The 18295-nt window shown below is 48.9% G+C and overlaps 1 protein-coding gene across 1 annotated transcript; it reads right to left on the bottom strand.

Moving 5' to 3' along the window:
- Positions 1–567: 567 nt before the first annotated feature.
- CHMP7 (charged multivesicular body protein 7) lies at positions 568–10497 on the bottom strand. The gene is made up of 10 exons (XM_052806573.1): positions 10128–10497; positions 8708–8882; positions 7081–7266; positions 6234–6367; positions 5778–5826; positions 5338–5457; positions 4930–5028; positions 3927–3987; positions 3160–3321; positions 568–2299 (listed from the first exon to the last, which is right to left on the bottom strand). Exons 1-10 carry the CDS (start codon positions 10415–10417, stop codon positions 2235–2237), a joined length of 1341 nt encoding a protein of 446 aa, XP_052662533.1. The 5' UTR covers positions 10418–10497; the 3' UTR covers positions 568–2234.
- Between the last annotated feature and the right edge of the window lie 7798 nt (positions 10498–18295).

The following is an 18295-nucleotide window of genomic DNA, read 5'->3' as shown; positions in this document are numbered from 1 at the left end:
ATACTAGTCTCCTCGGCTGCACTGCTTAATTACAATCAGAACAAGAAGTGAATTACAATCAGAAAAAACTGTCCCAGAATAAGGCTTAACCAAGGGGTCAGTTAAGAGAACTGACTTCCTGGCATAGCAGTTTTCTCCATGGCCACAGCAAGGTGGCTTAGGCCAAGGACTGTGTCCTGCGTGGGCCCTGAAATTGCACTAGTTTGTGAGATGCACAATGATGAAAAAGTGGAAAGCTAAGACAAGCTGAAGCAAAGAAGCAAGCCTTTCCAAAACGATACTCAAAAAATTAAGGCGCCACAACCAAAAGCCAGTACAGGCTACCTGGTAAAAACAAACAACTTGTTAAATGATAGTAACTGTTGGGCTTTTTTAAACACAGAGAAAAGGCTCAGGGAACTCAAAGTCTGGTACAGCAGTTATTCAATTATTTTTTTTGACAAAGCAGCCCAGGAAACTGCCCATTTACTTTCAGCAGACAAGTTTTATAGATGCAGAAGCACAGCTGGAACAGCACTAATATGGCAGTGATCTGTGGCACAGAGAAAAGGAGGCACCACAAGGGACTCTGGTTCCTCCCCTTTATTACACATAGGCAGAAAACACAGTGGTTTTTCTCCCGTTTACTTACAAAGGAAAGGAATACAGAGCTTCAAGTCATTTCACGTAATTCTGTGTGCAGCCTGGGTAAACTGCTAGCTGGCTACTGCACACCTTCTCTGGCAGGAGTCTGCACTCTTGTACAAAGTGACTATGAAGGCAGAGCCAACGCAGCACCCTAGTGACACCTGCAATTTCTTCCCCTGTCCTCTGGGGCTAAAGCTGGCTCACCAATAATTAACAGGACATGGGGACTCCAGCCCTAGTTTAGTGTTCCCCCAAGCTGTCATCCACACGGCCCAAGCCATGGAGCTTGGTACAGGAGACAGCGTAGAAATGGTGACAGGAATACATTCCGAGTCAGGGATAGGTGCAGAGAGAGGAGGACTGGTAATGCATCAATGTGTAGCTAGTCACTCCCCTGCCACACACAGGCTCTGTGTGCAGAAAGCCCAGTTAATAGCACATTCCCCTCCTGAAAGAATTCATTTATTCATGTTAGGTATCAGGCTTTCTGCTCTTCCATGTGCATACACATAATAAAAAAGTGACCTGCAAAAGATGAGTAAAGACAGCCTCTAAAAAAACACCTTCAGTTGCTGTGCTTAGGGTTTTTTGCATGAGAAACATTTACAGAGTTTTGTTTTGGGGCTTTCTGGTAACCCATAATCCTGTGGAATCGCAACATCAAGACTGAAGGCAAAGTCAAGGCTGTTGTATGAAACCATCCTCTCAAAGGGAAAACGATGCATCCCTTCTCCTCCCACCCCAAATCACCCAGTATGAGAGCTCAAAGCATATCACCCTGCAGCTCCCAAGAAGTTTTGCAAACAGGGAAGATACAAAAATAGCAAGCAGCTCAACTTTCAAGTAACAGCAAGCAGAAAATTGTATTATAGGGACCGCAAGCCTTTGTCACAACAGGCAGCGTAAGAAAATCCTTAATTTAAAAATCTTTTGCAGGTCTCCCTTTTAAGGCCTTAGTGTCATTACAGAAAGAGGAATTATTTTTGTCTTGTGCTTGCAGTTGCTGCCCCCTAGAGCAGCAACAAAATCTCCTACAATTTAACAGTTACAGTGTCTAGTTGTCCACGACCGTGCAAAATACAGACAGGGAGGGATAGAACTATCAACAGGTGTTTAAGCTTGTTGCAGATAACTTATGTCAAGGACAGTACTTATGTGCCAAGTGTTTTAAACAACCACACAAACAGCCAAATGTTGAGCAACTGCAATACCGCCGCAACTCAGATTCTCAACATCAGCCACAGCAAAAGGAAAAAAAAAAAAAAAAAACAAACCCCAAAAAACAAGCACTGTTATGGACATAGAAGAGTTTATCTTCACTGGGCAGAATAGTGAATTGCGTTCCCAGAAGGGAAGACTGGATGTCGCAGAGTGACTTGGGAATCACAAGTCAAATTGAGACCAGTGCAGATGTTGGCACAGAGATGACAAACACCAGCTGGGGCCAGTTCCAGAGTGGATTGTCATGGCAGGAGATCCTGTTGCTGAGCAAAGTGATATCCATGAAGAACAGGAGAGCGTTACTCCTCTCCCCAGAAGTTCTAGTCATTAGTTAAGGAACCTTAAGACAACTTCTCAAACTGCAGCAACAGGATGCTGTTGGGTCTTTAGAGATTCAGTCCCAGAGCTGTTTTGGATTCAGAGGAAGCAGAGGGAGTCTTTTGTGCCAAATCTATGAAGAAAATTGCAACAGAAAGAGATCAGTTTTCATCAGTAAGAGGGACTAGACCAACCACGTCCATAACTAACAAATACCATTTCAGAGCACCTCAGTGCTTCAATATTCAATTGCATTCTCTTGGAAACCCATGCTCCCTGTTTCATATGGAATGCTGAGCGTTCTTCTGCTCTGAAACTTGAGAGCATCAGCTGCCCAAATAGGAAAAAAAAACCCTATATGGACAGTCCTGTGTAATTGTTCATTTACAGATTCCTGAAAGGAAAATTCAAGTCTATTTACCCTGTCCAAGACGGGTCTAGGGAAAACTCAGCATGCAGTTCACACCCATAAGCTCTGGTCACTCATTGTTACTAAACAAAGACTAGTTTATTACTAGTTTAAGCAGACATCATACCTATAACACATAAGACATAATAAGCATTCTAGGACAGAGAAGATGCTGCATGCTTGGCAGCAACAGGCATGAAAATGCTGGTCTACTTTACCACTGTTAACTTAACGTACAAAAAACACTGCCTGGCTTTGTTAAACAATGACCAAAAAAAAAAAAAAAAAAATTAGTCCAAGCACTAGCTCCTTCATAGGGCCTTCAACTTTTCCTATACCCCATGGCAAAAAGTCCAGGCAGAATTTCTAGCAAAGAGGGCAGTTCTCTCAAGACTGAGTCTGGTAGTGAAAGACAATGCCATTGAGCACCTGGCAGGGATACCAGCAGGGCTTGCTTTCAACCTTGTAACTGGAAGTGGGAAAGACTCTGGCTCAGACTTTAGTTCTGCTAGACAGCTTTCATTTTGCAAGGCTGTCATAGATCCTAATAGCAGCTAGCTAACACGACTTGCTAACATCCTTACCTCCATCAGAAACAGAGAGCTTTTCCAACTCAGCTTCAAGCTCAGCATCAGAAATGGGTGGATTCAGCACCTTCTGGGGAACAGGAGGCAGATCTACAGGCTCCTTAGTTGAGTCCTGGAGGAGACTGTCCAGCTCCTTCTCAAGTTCCTCCGTGTCCATCTCTGCTGATTAAAGAAAACATTCAGTTCCAAGCAGAATTAAGTAGCATATTCGCAGTACAGACTAAAGTCTAATTTTAATAGAGGTATTATTACTCCCATCCATCATTACTCATAATAACAACAAACTCCCTCCCTGTGCTTCTTCAAAAGGTGAAAATTCAGTCCTGATCTCAGGGAGAAGCTATTCCTTTACAAGCCTTTGTGCTGAGGCATCTAAGGGCAAGAAAAACATTTCAGCAGAGACAAACAAGCTGCAGCACCACACAGGCCAAAGGCAAAAGATCTGAAACAAAGCAGCAGCCACTCTAAAAATAGATTTACATCAACGTTACACAACTCTGAACTGAAACCCACCAGCACTTAGAGACTGCAAGGATTTGCAGATGCACAAATGCCAATTCCCCTGTAACCCACTGTCAGAGAAAACTTGTCAGTCATCACTCCCTTCTCAAGGCACCAGTAGCAACATCCTTGGTATTTCAGTAAGTGCTTATCATCCCAGGAAGGAGGACTAGACATATGTGGGGAGGGAGCAGGGAAGGGATGGAAGCACAAAGGGCAGTGGCAAGAGAAGATGAGCAAAGGATGAAAACCCCAAAGCATACCTAGACCATTGATCCCCACTCCAGCCAGAGTCTGGGCTACTTCATCTTGAGTATCACAAAGCTGAGGGAAAACACACAGCGTTTGATACAGAATATAAGCTAATCTTATGTCTTACTGTAGCCACCTATGTCAAAAGTGGAAATAACAAAAAAATTCAGAAGTTGACTTAAAGGCAGCAGGTACTAGTGCAAAAAGAGAGAATTCCGACATGACCACTTTTTCAGTAGCAAAAGCAGTAACACAAAATATTATTTAGTAAGTGCTACAAGACCAAGTAGCATGTTTGAGGATCAAACCCAAACCAGAATTTCACACACACAAAAAAATCTCCCTAACTTTAGCTTTTTTCACATAAGTAACAAGCCTATATTGCAGCTTAGGCTAATAAAAAAAGGAAGCTAAAGACCAATACATCTCAGCTATGAAATTTTACAGACAGCCCCTCAGCTCAGTAGTTGAAGCCACCATTTACGTACATGGAGCTGAAGTTCCTAAAAAAGTAATCCTTTTCTGTTTTTCACACCAGCTTATGCAGACAGATTACTCTCAATTTCAATTCATTCAGAATAAACTTGTCTCCCTTCCCTTACCGAATTGCAGAAGATTATGGGTTAGGCAGTTTTAAGACCCTGTTTTTATGCACGTAGTTGCATTCTAGCTTCCAAAAGTTATGACCTGAATTTCTTAATACATCTTGCTAAACATTTTCTAAGGAAGTTGTGTGCTTGCACAATATCGCTAACCAAAAGAACACATGAAACGCACAAATTTAACGTAAACTGTGATTACTAACCAACAATACATAAAACCAAACACAGCCAGTTATCTGAAGACCCCTGCTTGCTGATCTAAAAAGATCAAGATTAAGTCAGTTTGCTCTGGTGACACATGGAATAGAAACCAAACAGCGCCAGAAGCCTCAGCATTAATAGCTGGGCAATCTTGCTGTGTACAGCTACACACTACTTGTTTGTTTATTTAGATGTGCTCTCATTTCAATACCTCTTGTATCTGATCCACCAGGTTCTCTGCCTTCTCCACAGTAACATCCTTCATAGACAGTTTCAGAGCTCCCACACCAGCCTGATAGGCATTAAATACCTTAAAAAAAAAAAAAAAAAAAGGCGAGAGAAAGATGCACAATGCCAACTAAGAACAAACAACAGGCAGCGTAAGCTTCTCTCAAGACCTGTTATCCAAGCAAGACCCTCAGAGAAACACTAGCACACAAGACGAAAATAAAGCCACAAGCAGGTTTATTCAGCACAATACCTCAACGTCAGAGCAGAGAATAAAGTCTCGCCAGCCAGCTTACACCTCTCAGACATGAGCTCTGACAAGCAGGTAAAGCAATACAAATGAGAAGAGCAGAGCTAACACGAGAAGCACAAGACAAAATTAACACACTACCATCTGGTCAGTCTGGGAGGCATATATACGATCCAAGATCCCCTGCACTGCATCCAGCTTGGAATGAAGCTCTTCAATGCGCCTTTCTGTCCTTCGTTTGGATTTCAAACATCTCAGCGCCTGGAGACATTACATATGCAGACTTGGATCACAAACCAGGCAGCAGCCAAAGGAAGCGTAAAAAAAATAGCAATCCCTGTGCAGCAAGGCACACATACAACAGCTGGTTTTAAGAGCTAGATATTTCCATTTCTCTTCACCACATCACTCTGGACAAATATATTCTTATCTTCACCTTAAGGAGACCTTTGGCCTCAGAAACACCACTTCAACACATCTAAGCTCAAGTATACAGTGGCTAACCCTGGTCATTATCTGCAGTTACGGACCAGCTCCAAGACACCTGACTTGTAGTTCCTCCCAAGTAGAACAGTACTTACCAATTGCTTTTTCCCAGCTCTACAAGCACTCCGGGCATCCTCTTTACACCTGTACAGATGCAAGAAGGAAAAGCAGCTTATTCCTTTGCAAGCAGTAGTTATTTCACAAATCAGCAACCACCCTCACTACCCTGCTCTAATCCAGAGGTGACCGCGTAACAATGCATTTTGGATACAACTACCCTTAAGCCACTGTTGCTTCTCAGAAGTAGTCCTTGAATGCATTCCAAATCTCTGCAAAAACTTCTGACATCCATTCACTGCATGTTGTTTTCATGGAGATAGGAAACAAAGACTGAAAACCTGCCCTACCACATGACTGTGGCTGCTACATTTACTGAACAGGAAAGAGTGACCTGCACTTTCAGAAAGCAGCAGCTTTGTTCTAACTATGTCACGGGAATACAAAGTTCTACATCACACAGACGTTCTTCCCACCACCCTTCCCCAAATTACTTCTCTGCTTCCTGGGAAAGGGACTCCACCTTCTGTGACAGCAGCTGTTCGCTTTGCATCAACTGATATACTCCAATGTCCACATCATTCATTGGGGACACTTTGGCATGAAGACCTCGGGCAAACTTCACTATCTAAAAGAAAGAGAACCACATGCTCGAGTCACTTGTCTCCAGAATCTGTGCCTGCACTAGAAATACCTTCACTCTGATGGAAGGGAAAGATGCTTTTATACCCTTAGTTTAAGCCTTGTAATAGATCGATGAGGACGTACCAGTCACCATATAGTCCAATATTAAACTAGACAGGATCAAGTAACATCAGTGTGAAAACAGGAAGCCATAATGGAACACCCTAAAGATTTAAAGCTGTCCTGGTGCTCTGAACAGTGTATGGCAATGTCACACTTCCGAGTACTTCAGTACGGAACTGTACAGCACAGAACACTACAGGGAAACATGCCATCTTAGAGATGAGAGTGCCTGCATCTCTGTAGTTACTGACAGACAGGAAAACCTTTTCACAGAAAGTGGAGCACTGATTCCAGTGGCGTGGAACGATTTTAATTTGGGTAGCTGGGAATGGTCAACCTGCAGGTAGACAACTACAGTATCTGCCGATTTTCTAGCTGTTAAATTACATAGGTGTATTACAAAGGTTTGAAGAACCTGTCATGCAAGAATGAGGATTTAATCTCATCTATAACCAGGTTACAATGTTGGAGTACATAGAGTTTCCTTTTCCAAACAAAGAACACCCATATTTAGCCAATAAAGTATTCTTTCCAGCCAGGTGAAATGCAAGACAGGGATTATACCACCCAAAAGCAGTCACCTTTACCCTGTACCTTCTCTCCATTCTGTTCCAGGATCGTGACCCTCTTTTCCTTTTGCAGCTGGAGAAGCAACAAGTAGAACGTCCTTTCATCTGGACAAACACTGGCACAGAGGGAACGCAGCTCTGACAGGGCAACAACAGGGTGAGAAGAAAGCGCAGAGTTCTGATACAGGCGATAAACTTCCTCTGCTTTCTCCTGAAAGGAAGCACCAGAGCTGTCTATTAGTTTACACAGCACTCTTCCTTCTTTCACAACAGCTGCCAAGTCCACACCTGCTTCCTCCCACTCACTGAAGGTGAAAAGTTAGATGCATCATATTTTGGGCCAGATAGACTTTCAGAATGAGTTGTATGTTCACTTTCAAAAGCAATTACAGTGCTTTAAAAAAATATCACCATTAATGGAATGAAAAACAGTACAGTTTTCCACAAGAACCAAAACTACACTATTCACATTCCGGGTGCAAATGCTATGGAACAACATAAGAACTACACAGGCAGCAAGCTGGCTTCCTCTGCCCTTCTTGAAATGCCCCTGCCTCCCCACCCCAAGTTTAAACCCAATAAAAGCTTTTCTTTAATCCACACTGTAATTGTGCTCATCGAGTCATTTTGCATCATTTGTACGTAGACAAAGGAAAAAGAAAAGTTTTCCCCATTTCAAGTGAGAGTTAAGGTCCACTTAAGACTATAGAAACAACTCTTTCCATCCACCCCCAGATTCCACATCAAGGCTTGTGGTTTTCCAGGCACCTTTTTAAAAGGTTTCTCTCCTCTCCCATGCACACACCCTCTGAAAGGGCTGTGGAATACCCACTGCAGAGGGAAGACACCATCTGCTATCGGACTAACTACAAAGAAAGGAACACATCTAAAGAGTTCTTGCATTTCTACTAGTCCCAGTCATTGAGACGCCACTTGCATGCAACAGCAGCAAGTCTTGGTGCTAATTTTAACAGTCACACAGCAACACAGAGAGGGGACCCAAGGTCTCAACTGTCAGCACTGCACCGTCCAAGTCAGACTGAGCAACAATGAGTTACATGAATTCACAATGCAACCCACAGGTCTACCACTGACAATGTGGTAAAGAAAAGGGTCTTTGGAAAAGGATCCAAGGGCAGTTCTAATCACGTCTGAAAAGGCAAGCTGAAAGCACAGGCTTTGAAGTGAAAGCAGCCTTTAATAACACGCATGTGAGTTCAGCTCGATGATCCATTGGACTGACAGCCAGCGACTTCTACGTCACCTGTTTCTCCCTACACGGATGGCACTCAATCTGCCAATACTCAATACTACACTTACACAAACTCAAACCTGAGGTTTGCAGCGGTCTCACAGCATACTACTTGCCTTCCTAGACAAGCAAGCAAGCCTGCCCCTCCCATTTCTTGGAAGTCAGCGAGAAGTCACTATGTTAGTTTCAAGGAACATCTGTAGATATAAATTACTTCTTATCCCCGAGTTATTCCATCCATTTCCCCGAGTTATTCCATCCATTTCTCTACAGGCTTTTAAACACCTAAGGAGTACAAATGAAGGTCTATTCAACCCTGATCCTTCCTTGATAGCACATAAAATGACTCGTGATTTTTCTGGAGATGCATATTCTTGAGAAAGCTCTCAACACCACTCACCTGAAGCAGCTCCACATAAATCAGAACTTCCTCCTCCTCAGGTATTTTACTGTCACCCAACACACTGGAAAGAGTCCACTTCAGGGGCTTCAGAATGAAGACTCCCACACCCCAGGAGATCCAGCTGCTGTCTACACTGGCCATGAAGTCTGACTCCCTCTGCAGCTTGCCACGTCTAGAGAGAAGACATGCATGCAGAACTGAATACGGTCAGTCCTAAACCCTTCCACTGGCAGCGAGCAAGAGTCCCAGCATGGAGAATTTTTAAATGAAACATTGCTCTACACCTTGTACATCCACAGTCCTAGTGGTGTTTTCTAACTAAAAGTTAGGTTCTAGCTAAAGTTTGACATGTTACTACTGGGTATGAAAGTACACAGAGGTCTCCACTCCTCCCCGGCTTCCTCTGGACACAAGGGTCTTTTGTTTACTATTTTTCCACTTTGGCAAGTTTCTCCAGGTTTTCTGACTTGAAACTGATGAGGCATCAAACAAGGAAATTCATGGGGAGGGTCACTTTTTAGAGGGGACAGTTGCACATTTCAGGATGCTTCATTTGTGTGTTAAAATTGCACACATAGCTTTTCTCAGATCCAGAGATTTTATTTGTTATGTTACAGACACAGACTCCACTAGCTCCTGCTGTTCTTGAGTCTTTTCAGGGTATCCGTCCCAGGCTCTAGTTTCACAACACAAAACACTTGGTTGCAAATACCAGTGCACCGCATCCTCACATGCCCATACACCGCTACATACCATTCGCAGCTGGGTCATCGAAACAACTGTTTCAGGGAACATAACCCGATTTAACACAAAGCTCCCCCTGCACCTACGAGCTCTCCCCAGCACAGTATTCCCTTGGGATCCCCTGCACTCCCCACGGCCCACTGCCCTCCCACGCCTCCTGCGAGCCCCAGGGTGAGCTCCTCTGACTCCCTGTCCATGCTTTACCTTGCACAGGGCTCCCAAATTCCCCCTGCACAACGTAACCCCGTATTCCCTTGGACCTCTCTATGCTCTCTCCTCTCCTTTGCGAGCCCTGGCACGGCAACAAAACCCCCTCACGCTCTCCCACACTCCCAGCGCTTCGCGCAGGCAGGCACAACCCCCCTTCCAAGAACAGCACCAAGCCTTCCCTCGTGTTCCCCCTCGCACCCCTCCGTTTATCCAGCACCCTGCACCGCTCTCCCTGCCACGCACACAGCGAGCATCTTCCAGGCTGGCACGACATGGAGCTCTCCCTGCCCGCATCCATAAGTACAAAGCTCCCTTAACCCCCTCCTCCTGCGACCACCCCTCCTCAGCGTCGTCCCCCCTCCCCAGAGACCCCCCCCCGAGGCCTTCCCTGCCCTCCAGCCCCCGCAGCGGGAGGGCTGCCAGGCCCAGGCCCAGGCCCCCCCTCCACCACCGCCACCGGTACCTGAGGAGCTCCCGGAGGACGGTGCCGAGGCCGAGCGGGAGGCTGCCGCGCCGCTCGAAGCCGTGCTGCAGGTCTCGCAGGCAAGTACGCACGGCTCCCCGGCGGCGGCCGCGGGCCAGCACCAACCCGACCCAGAAGGCCATCTTGCTGTCCCACTCGGTGCTGTTCACCTCACGGCTCTGCTTGAAGGCCGAGAAAAGGAAAGCCATACGCTCGTCGTCCGTCTCCCACTCGGGCGGCAGGTCCCCCGCCGGGGCCGGCCCAGGCGGCTCCCCCCCCGGGCTGCACATCTACGCGAGCCCCCGGCTCCGCCGCGGCCTCCGCCCGGCCGGGACCCGCCTGGCTGCCGGGGAGAGACACACAGCGCATGCGCACTGCTCCGCCCCCCCGCGGCCGCCTTTGTGTGGGCCGCCCCGCACCGCCCCCCCCCGCCCGCCGTGGTACGGCCCTGCGCCTGCGCACTGCGCGCCGCCGCCTTCCCGACATGCATGGCGGCAGCTAAGTGGGCCTGGTCGAGGTCTCGTTTTGCTCCCCCCCCCCTCACCCTCACCCCAAAACAGACACCCCCGGCCTCCCACGTGCGTGACATCACGTGGTGATGTCATCGGGGGTGATGTCAGTCTGCAGAATGGGGCCCCTGCCCCTTGCTGGAGTCAGGCCTAGAGGCTGAGGCCCCTGGGGGCCTGCCCTGGGGGGCCTCCACCTTGGGCCCCACGCTGGGGCTTGTCAGCCTTGCCCCCCGCGCCTTCCAAACCCAAGCAGGAGTGAAAGCGAGCGGGCGCCTGGCGAAAACGCCAAGGGGAGCAACTTTTCGTGCTTTGAACCACACAAGGTTAACGTGGCAAGGGGCTGCTTTGCTTCCGGGGTCTTCAAATATAGAGGGACCGAGTTAAAACTAAGCTGTTGTCATTTTATTTGCGTTTTGTCACTTTATTTGTGTCGCTGCTGTGGTGCAGAGCCCCGCACGGGCTGCTGGCGGGCGTGCAGCATGCAGGTGCTGCCAGGCACGTACAGAGGCGATGGTTCAGCCGGGTCAGCCATGGCTGCAAACTTCTGAGACTGGAGATCCCCCGTCCTCCCAGGCACTTGCAGCACTGCACCATAGCTTCCTAGCAAAAATCCCTCCAGTAACAGTGCACAGCCGTTTGCACGGGCAGGGTTGTGCAATCGCTGATGGCAAAGGGCGTGCTGCGCACACGCGAACCCCACAGACCGCACGGGGCTGAGCCGGTGGCAGCGCGGTGGCGAGCGGGATCCTCCCAGCGCCGGCTCCTCTGACTGCTGCAGGCAGCTGGTGCTTGTTAACGCTGGAGGAGATCTGAAGAGGGAGAAACCGCATAGCTAAAGCGCCTGCCTGACGTCCCTGACCCACGAGTGCACCCTGAGAACAGCGCGGGCCAACGCCTGGCCTTGCCGGGGTGGCTGAGGGCCCTGGCGGCAGCGCTGCTTCGCGAGGCCTTGAGTCTCAGCTAAGATCCACAGATGTTGGCTTTCCTGTCTTTTCACAGCTGCTTTTCTTTTTTTCCTTCATGTGGCAGCATGATTGCCATTCTCCCCAGTTCCCCAAGGGCGACAGCCTCGCATCACGTGAATGTCGGGATGCAGGAGAGGAGCGAGAGATAGGAGTTTCTTTGTGGGAAGCCTGATGTTTTCAGAGCAAAGCTCAACGCTACTAAAAAAAGGGGAGCCAAACGCTGTCGCTTAAGCAGAGCTGCCAAGTTCTGGGTATTTCTGTATCACTGCATTCACCATATGTGATATTTCTTGTTTCTTGCAGAGCAGGGGGGAATCGAGCTGTGTCTGGGACCTCGGCGCTGGGGTGCCCTGTCCCTCGTGGGCACACTCCGTGGTTAATCGGCCCTTGCGTGATGGAGACAGAACCATTAACACCTCCAACACGTGTGCTGGGACTTTGGACTTTCCAGGTTTCTCAGATGTGTTTGGCTTCCCTGAGAGGCACAGAGGGAAGGATTGCTTTATTGCTTTGGTCGGTTTTTCTCTGGTGAGCTCTGAGTCAGACCAGTGGTGTGCAGTCATCGGCTTAACCCTGTAGCCGCTGGAACACAAGAGCCACCCTGTGCCCACACGGTTTCTCCAGAAATCGGGGATAAATCAGCCAAGCTGTGCCCTCAGAGACACAGGACGTGGAGCTTGTTTTACCCTGTGTTTTTATTATGAGGGTTTCCCGAGGCTGCTGAGCTGTGCCGGAGCCTGTTGGGGCTGCGGTGCACTCAGGCAAGGCTGCTTGCAACCACGGGTGACTGCTGGTTTCGTTTTCATTGAGGTTATTTCACATTCATCGTCAGAGTCGCTCCTTAATGCAGCCCGGCTGACTCGCAGTGTCTTGGTGAGGAAAGGGCACTGACATTGGTAAATAAAAGCCAGCGATGGTCCATTCAGAGGGTTTGGTAACACCACCTTGGCTCTCTTCCCCTGGCCAGACCTAGATGAAGGCAGCAGGTCTCAGAGCAGCCTTTAAACACACCCCAGTCCATGTTTTAAATCAGGAGATGACTCAGCAGAAGCAAGAGCCTATTTTTATCTTCTTCCAAGCTTTCTGTGTCAAGCTGAAATTTTATATTAATCCTTTCAGTGCTAGCCCCAAAATAACGTCGCTTTCTAACTGCGAAGCCATTCATACCCGAGGACCTGCGATCTCCGGCAACCCTTCTGCCAAAAACCAGCCTGGCTCTTCCCTGCTAAGGAGGGCACATTTTGGCCACAGTCAGCAAAGCAAACGCTGCATCCAGGAAGCTGAATGGCGGCATCTGACCACGAGTCTTGTTCAAAGGAACCGCACGGGGCTGTGTTTATACACCTGAGAAAATTGGCCTTGAACCTGCGGTGCTGGAGGCTGTTAGACCGCGGCATCACATGTTCGGCAATAAAAAGAGCCAAGTGATGGTCTGATCCCGCTCCCGCAGGACCCTGCCACAGGAGAAACTCCTTCCTGGAAATTCAGCTGTGGAAAAAACTGTGATACAAGATAGATACTAAAAATATATATTGGCTGAAGAACGCATCCATGTGCTTTGAGAAACTTGGGGAAAAGATGCAAGGCATCCTCAGTGTATAACCCCCAAAGGCAATTTTTAATTTGCTTTTGTAGCTGTGCAAGGGGATATGACAACAGCAACTCGGTCCCTTCATGGAGTCTCAGGGCTTACGCGTGGCAGGGGATGAGACTGGCCCCGCTGGGCAGCAGTTCAGCAGGAGGTGGCTCTGCCCTGCCGAGCCAGCGGGTCTTGCTGCTGCCGGAGCAGTTGGGCTGCTAGACCGGGCATCTGTGGGGCAGCCACAGGGTGTTCTAGGAGTTTGTAACACCCTAGCTTCGCCCCACAGAGATTTAAGCTGGGATGGGACTCTCCAAGGTTGAGCAGAAAGCTGGATTTTATGCAATATCAATCATTTCAAACCACAGGCCTGCCGAGCCAGAGGTTTCTGCTCCAGTTTCTGCTCCAGTTTCAAAGCTGGCAGGTGCCTTGGTTTGGATACGGAGCCTGGGCTGCAGCTCACAGTCTGCAACACCCTCACCCCTCTCCTCAATCCCAGAGCTCCTTTTAAGTCCTGGTTCAAGGGGACAAAAGGGAGGGGGGAAGGGAGAGGGGTAGATCTTAGTTCCAACTCTACATTTGCTGTTTAAAGTTTTCCCTTGCTTTTAGGAGCCGTCTGAGTTGGCAGGGGAAGGAGAAGAGTTTAACCCTTTCCCCTGCCTAGCGGCGGCGTGCTCGGAGGCGGGGAAGCTGCATCAGGAAATGTGAAGGGAGAAAGGATGAGGAAATCCACCTGCTTGCCCTGAGCATCTTCCGAATCCCAAAGATAAGGCAGGCAAAGGGAGTCAAGACAGAAGTCTGAGCATCCCTCTGCCGCAGAGGGGAAACTGAGGCACCGAGGGACTGAATGGTTTGCCCAGGCTTGCCCAAGAAAGGGTCTGTGGTGCAGTGGGGAGTGGAGCTCTGTTCTCACGAAGTTCACAGCCTCGACTGCCCGCAAGACCTTTTCCTCTCTCTTTTAAAGAGGAACCTGCTATTTATGAGACAAATCATTTGTTTATCCAGAGCAGGGAAGGTCAAAATTATCGGGCTGCTTCAGATCCCTCCCAGGCACAAAAACAGATGAAAGGCAACAAAAAGCTGAAGGTGAAACTGAATGCTGATGTGCAAAAATAATAAATATAGGCACGTACCCCATCACCTCCCTGGGATGTGCTGAGGATCACAGTTAAAAGCAGAATGCTCTGGGAGGGGATATTAGAGCCTCCTTCACCCCCCAATCTCTTTTAAAGACGGACAATGAACAAACAGATGCCGCATTAGACAGGACACGAATATTTCAAGGGTCTGAACCATCGAGCACCACAGGGGCAGCCAACTCGCACGAGGTTAACCACTAGCCGTGGCCGATAAGACTAGGCTTCCCCAGACTGCCGGCCGTTTATTACGGCTGTCCTCTGTGGGCAGTTTGGGCTCCAATCTCCCTTCTCCCTGCGGCAAGGGAGCAGGAGGCAAACCACAGTCCTGCTCAAACTCTTGCACTCATTTTATTTTCCACTTGCAACAGAGCTGAGGAAGCTGGGGGGGAATTTGGTATCCCAAAACCACGGTGGGTCCCCTCTTCTTCTCAATGTGCTTAATTTACACCGATGCTTCTGTTGCGGTGCAGGCTCCCCAGCTCCTGGGGGGCTCATCGTTCAGAGAGAGCCGCAGGGATGAGCAGGCTGCTACCGATAAGGAGTGGGTGCCTGCTGAGAGGCCTGTCCCTGGGTGATAAACACACGCCCCTCTCTCTCCCGTGACCAGAGCCTGTCCTGCAAATCAGCCTTAAATGGAAACGTCGGCATGCCAGCACAGCCAGGGTGGAAATTCTTGCTTGGCGGGTGAATGACGTATCTGCCAGGGCGTCCCACCCCGCGGGACGGCTGGGGAGTGGGAGAGGGCGAGCATCACAGACTTCACTCGGTAGCTTAAATACCCACGGGCTGGACACAAAGCCGTCTTTGTTTGGAGTTGTGTAAAAATATTATCTCCGTGGTTTGTCAGTGCAGATAACTCTGTTAGTCGAAGTTTCTAAATGGGGAGATTGAGACGGACGGAGAAGGCACTGCAGCTTCGTAACAAGTGTTTGGCAGGAGGAGATTGAGGTCTCGGGGTCTGGATGCTGAGGGTTGGCTTCCCGCTGCTGAGATGTGTCTGAAGGCCCAGTATAAACTATGGGGCAAACTGGGAAGCTCCACATCTGTGTCCCCCTTGCCCTACATCCAGCCTCCTCCTGTCTGAGTTTATGCACAGCAGTTCCCTAAAGAGCATCAGGCCAATTTTTTCAGAGAGGATGGACCAGGTCCTTCCCCATCTGACTGAATACGCACAGAATATGCAAATGTGGTGGACTAGCATTTATTCTGACCTAACTGAAAAATTAAGTGTTCTCTAAGGATACAAATGACTTCAGCTGAAGTCAGTGGTATCTAGAGCACAGAACACATGGTTTTGGTTAAACAAAAGGCCCTGCATACTTTTGGGGCTTGTAATAGAAGTACCCACCCAGGAAACAAGCAGGAGTTCTTCTTCTCCTTTAAATCACACTTCAGCTTAATTATTTTCTGCATAGACAGGCTCTAACTTCTGCAAGGAGAAAACCAGGTTTCCGTTGCTCAACGTGGCCAGGCGCACAAGGCTCGCTCTGCCATGAGTGTGGTCACCAAAGAGAAGATGCTTCCCAAATATCCACATCTTGAGTGGATTAGCTACGGCTCTGCTGATGCCGTTGGACCCAAGAAGCCTTGCTGCCTTCCTCTAAGCCCTGGGGCTGATGATGACACCAGTGAACTGGTCAACAGCCCCACTGGCACCCAGATTTTCAATACACTGAACTCTGTACCTGGCAAGCAGCTTTTTTCCTGCAGCCCCACCTGAGTCCTGGCACCCATTTTCAGGCTCTCACCTGCCGTTGCCTCTGCCTTGGGCAGTGCTTAGAAAAGCATCAGTCAGTTATGAGTTATTCATCCGCAGCCTCCGGTGAGTCACGGCATTTCCGAGGGAGGGAGGGAGCCTGCTTGAAGCCTTGGGCTGTTGAATCCCGCTAACACACACCAGGATTAGTTAGCTCGGAGTTCAGGCTTAGGAAAAGATTAACAAGTCATAGAATCATAGAATGGTTTGGGTTGGAAGGGACCTTAAAGACCATCTAGTTCCAACCCCCTGCCATGGGCAGGGACACCTTCCACCAGACCAGGTTGCTCAAAGCCCCATCCAACCTGGCCTTGGACACTGCCAGGGATGGGGCAGCCACAACCTCCCTGGGCAACCTGTTCCAGGGCCTCACCACCCTCACCATGAAGAACTTCTTCCTTCTTCTAATCTAAATCTCCCCTCTTTCAGTTTAAAGCCATTACCCCTTGTCCTATCACCACACGCCCTTGTAAAAAGTCCCCCTCCGGCTTCCTCGTAGCCCCCCTTTAGGTACTGGCAGGCTGCTCTAAGGTCTCCCCGGAGCCTTCTCTTCTCCAGGCTGAACAACCCCAACTCTCTCACCCTGTCTTCACAGGAGAGGTGCTCCAGCCCTCCAGGTCGATGTCCTTCTTATGCTGGGGGCCCCAGAGCTGAACACAGTACTCCAAGTAGGGTCTCATGAGAGCAGAGTAGAGGGGGAGAATCACCTCCCTCGACCTGCTGGCCACACTACTTTTGATGCAGCCCAGGATACGGCTGGCTTTCTGAGCCGCCAACGCACATTGCCAGGTCACGGTGAGCTTCTCGTCAACCAACACCCCCAAGTCTTTCTCCACAGAGCTGCTCTCAATCCATTCTCTGCCCAGCCTGTATTTGTGCTTGGGATTGCCCTGACCCACGTGCAGGACCTTGCACTTGGCCTTGTTGAACTTAATGAGGTTCGCACGGACGCACCTCTCAAGCCTGTCAAGGTCCCTCTGGATGACGTCCCTTCCCTCCAGCGTGTTGACCGCACCACACAGCTTGGTGTCATTGGCAAACTTGCTGAGGGTGCACTCAATCAAGTCACGGACAAAGATGTTAAACAGCACTGGTCCCAATACCGACCCCTGAGGAACGCCACTCATCTCTGGTCTCCACTTGGACATCGAGTTGTTGACCACAATTCTTTGAGTGTGACCATCCAGCCAATTCCTTATCCACCATAAGACCATGGGTGGTCCATCCATCAAATCCACGTCTCTCCAATTTAGAGACAAGGATGTCATGCAGGACAGTGTCAAATGCTTTGCACAAGTCCAGGTAGATGATGTCAATTGCTCTTCCCTTATCCACCAACGCTGTAACCCTGTTGTAGAAGGCCACCAAATTTGTCAGGCACAATTTGCCCTTAGTGAAGCCATGCTGGCTGTCACCAATCACCTCATTTTCCATGTGCCTTAGCATAGTTTCCAGGAGGATCTGCTCCATGATCTTGCCGGGCACAGAGGTGGGACTGACTGGCCTGTAGTTCCTCAGGTCTTCCTTTTTTCCCTTTTTAAAAATGGGGGTTAATTTTCCCCTTTTCCAGTCAGTGGGAACTTCACTGGACTGTCACGACTTCTCAGATATGATGGATAGTGGCTTAGCAACTTCATCTGCCAGTTCTCTCGGGATCTGTGGAGGCTTCTCATCAGGTCCCATGGACTTGTGCACCTTCACGTTCCTTAGATGGTCTCAAACCTGATCTTCCCCTACAGTGGGCAGTTCTTCGTTATCCCAGTCCCTGCCTTTGCCTTCTGCGACTTGGGCAGTGTGGCTGGAGGACTTGCCGGTGAAAACTGAGGCAAAAAAGTCATTGAGTACCTCAGCCTTCTCCATGACCCGGGTAACCAGGTCTCCCATTTCCTTCTGGAGAGGGCCTACATTTTCCCTAGTCTTCCTTTTATCACCGACGTACCTATAGAAACTTTTCTTATTGCCCTTGACGTCCCTGGCCAGACTTAATTCTATCAGGGCTTTGGCTTTCCTAACCTGACCCCTGGCTGCTTGGACAGTTTTCCTCTATTCCTCCCAGGCTACCTGCCCTTGCTTCCACCCTCTGTAGGCTTCCTTTTTGTGTCTGATTTTGTCCAGGAACTCCTTGTTCATCCATGCCGGCCTCCTGACGTTTTTGCCTGACTTCTTCTTTGTTGTGGTGCTTCACTCCTGAGCTTGGAGGAGGTGATCCTTGAATATTAA

Source organism: Harpia harpyja, chromosome 13 (assembly GCF_026419915.1).
Source record: "Harpia harpyja isolate bHarHar1 chromosome 13, bHarHar1 primary haplotype, whole genome shotgun sequence".
Lineage (NCBI taxonomy): Eukaryota > Metazoa > Chordata > Aves > Accipitriformes > Accipitridae > Harpia > Harpia harpyja.
The sequence above is the reverse complement of the archived record's forward strand: the minus strand, read 5'-3'. Positions and strand labels throughout refer to the sequence as shown.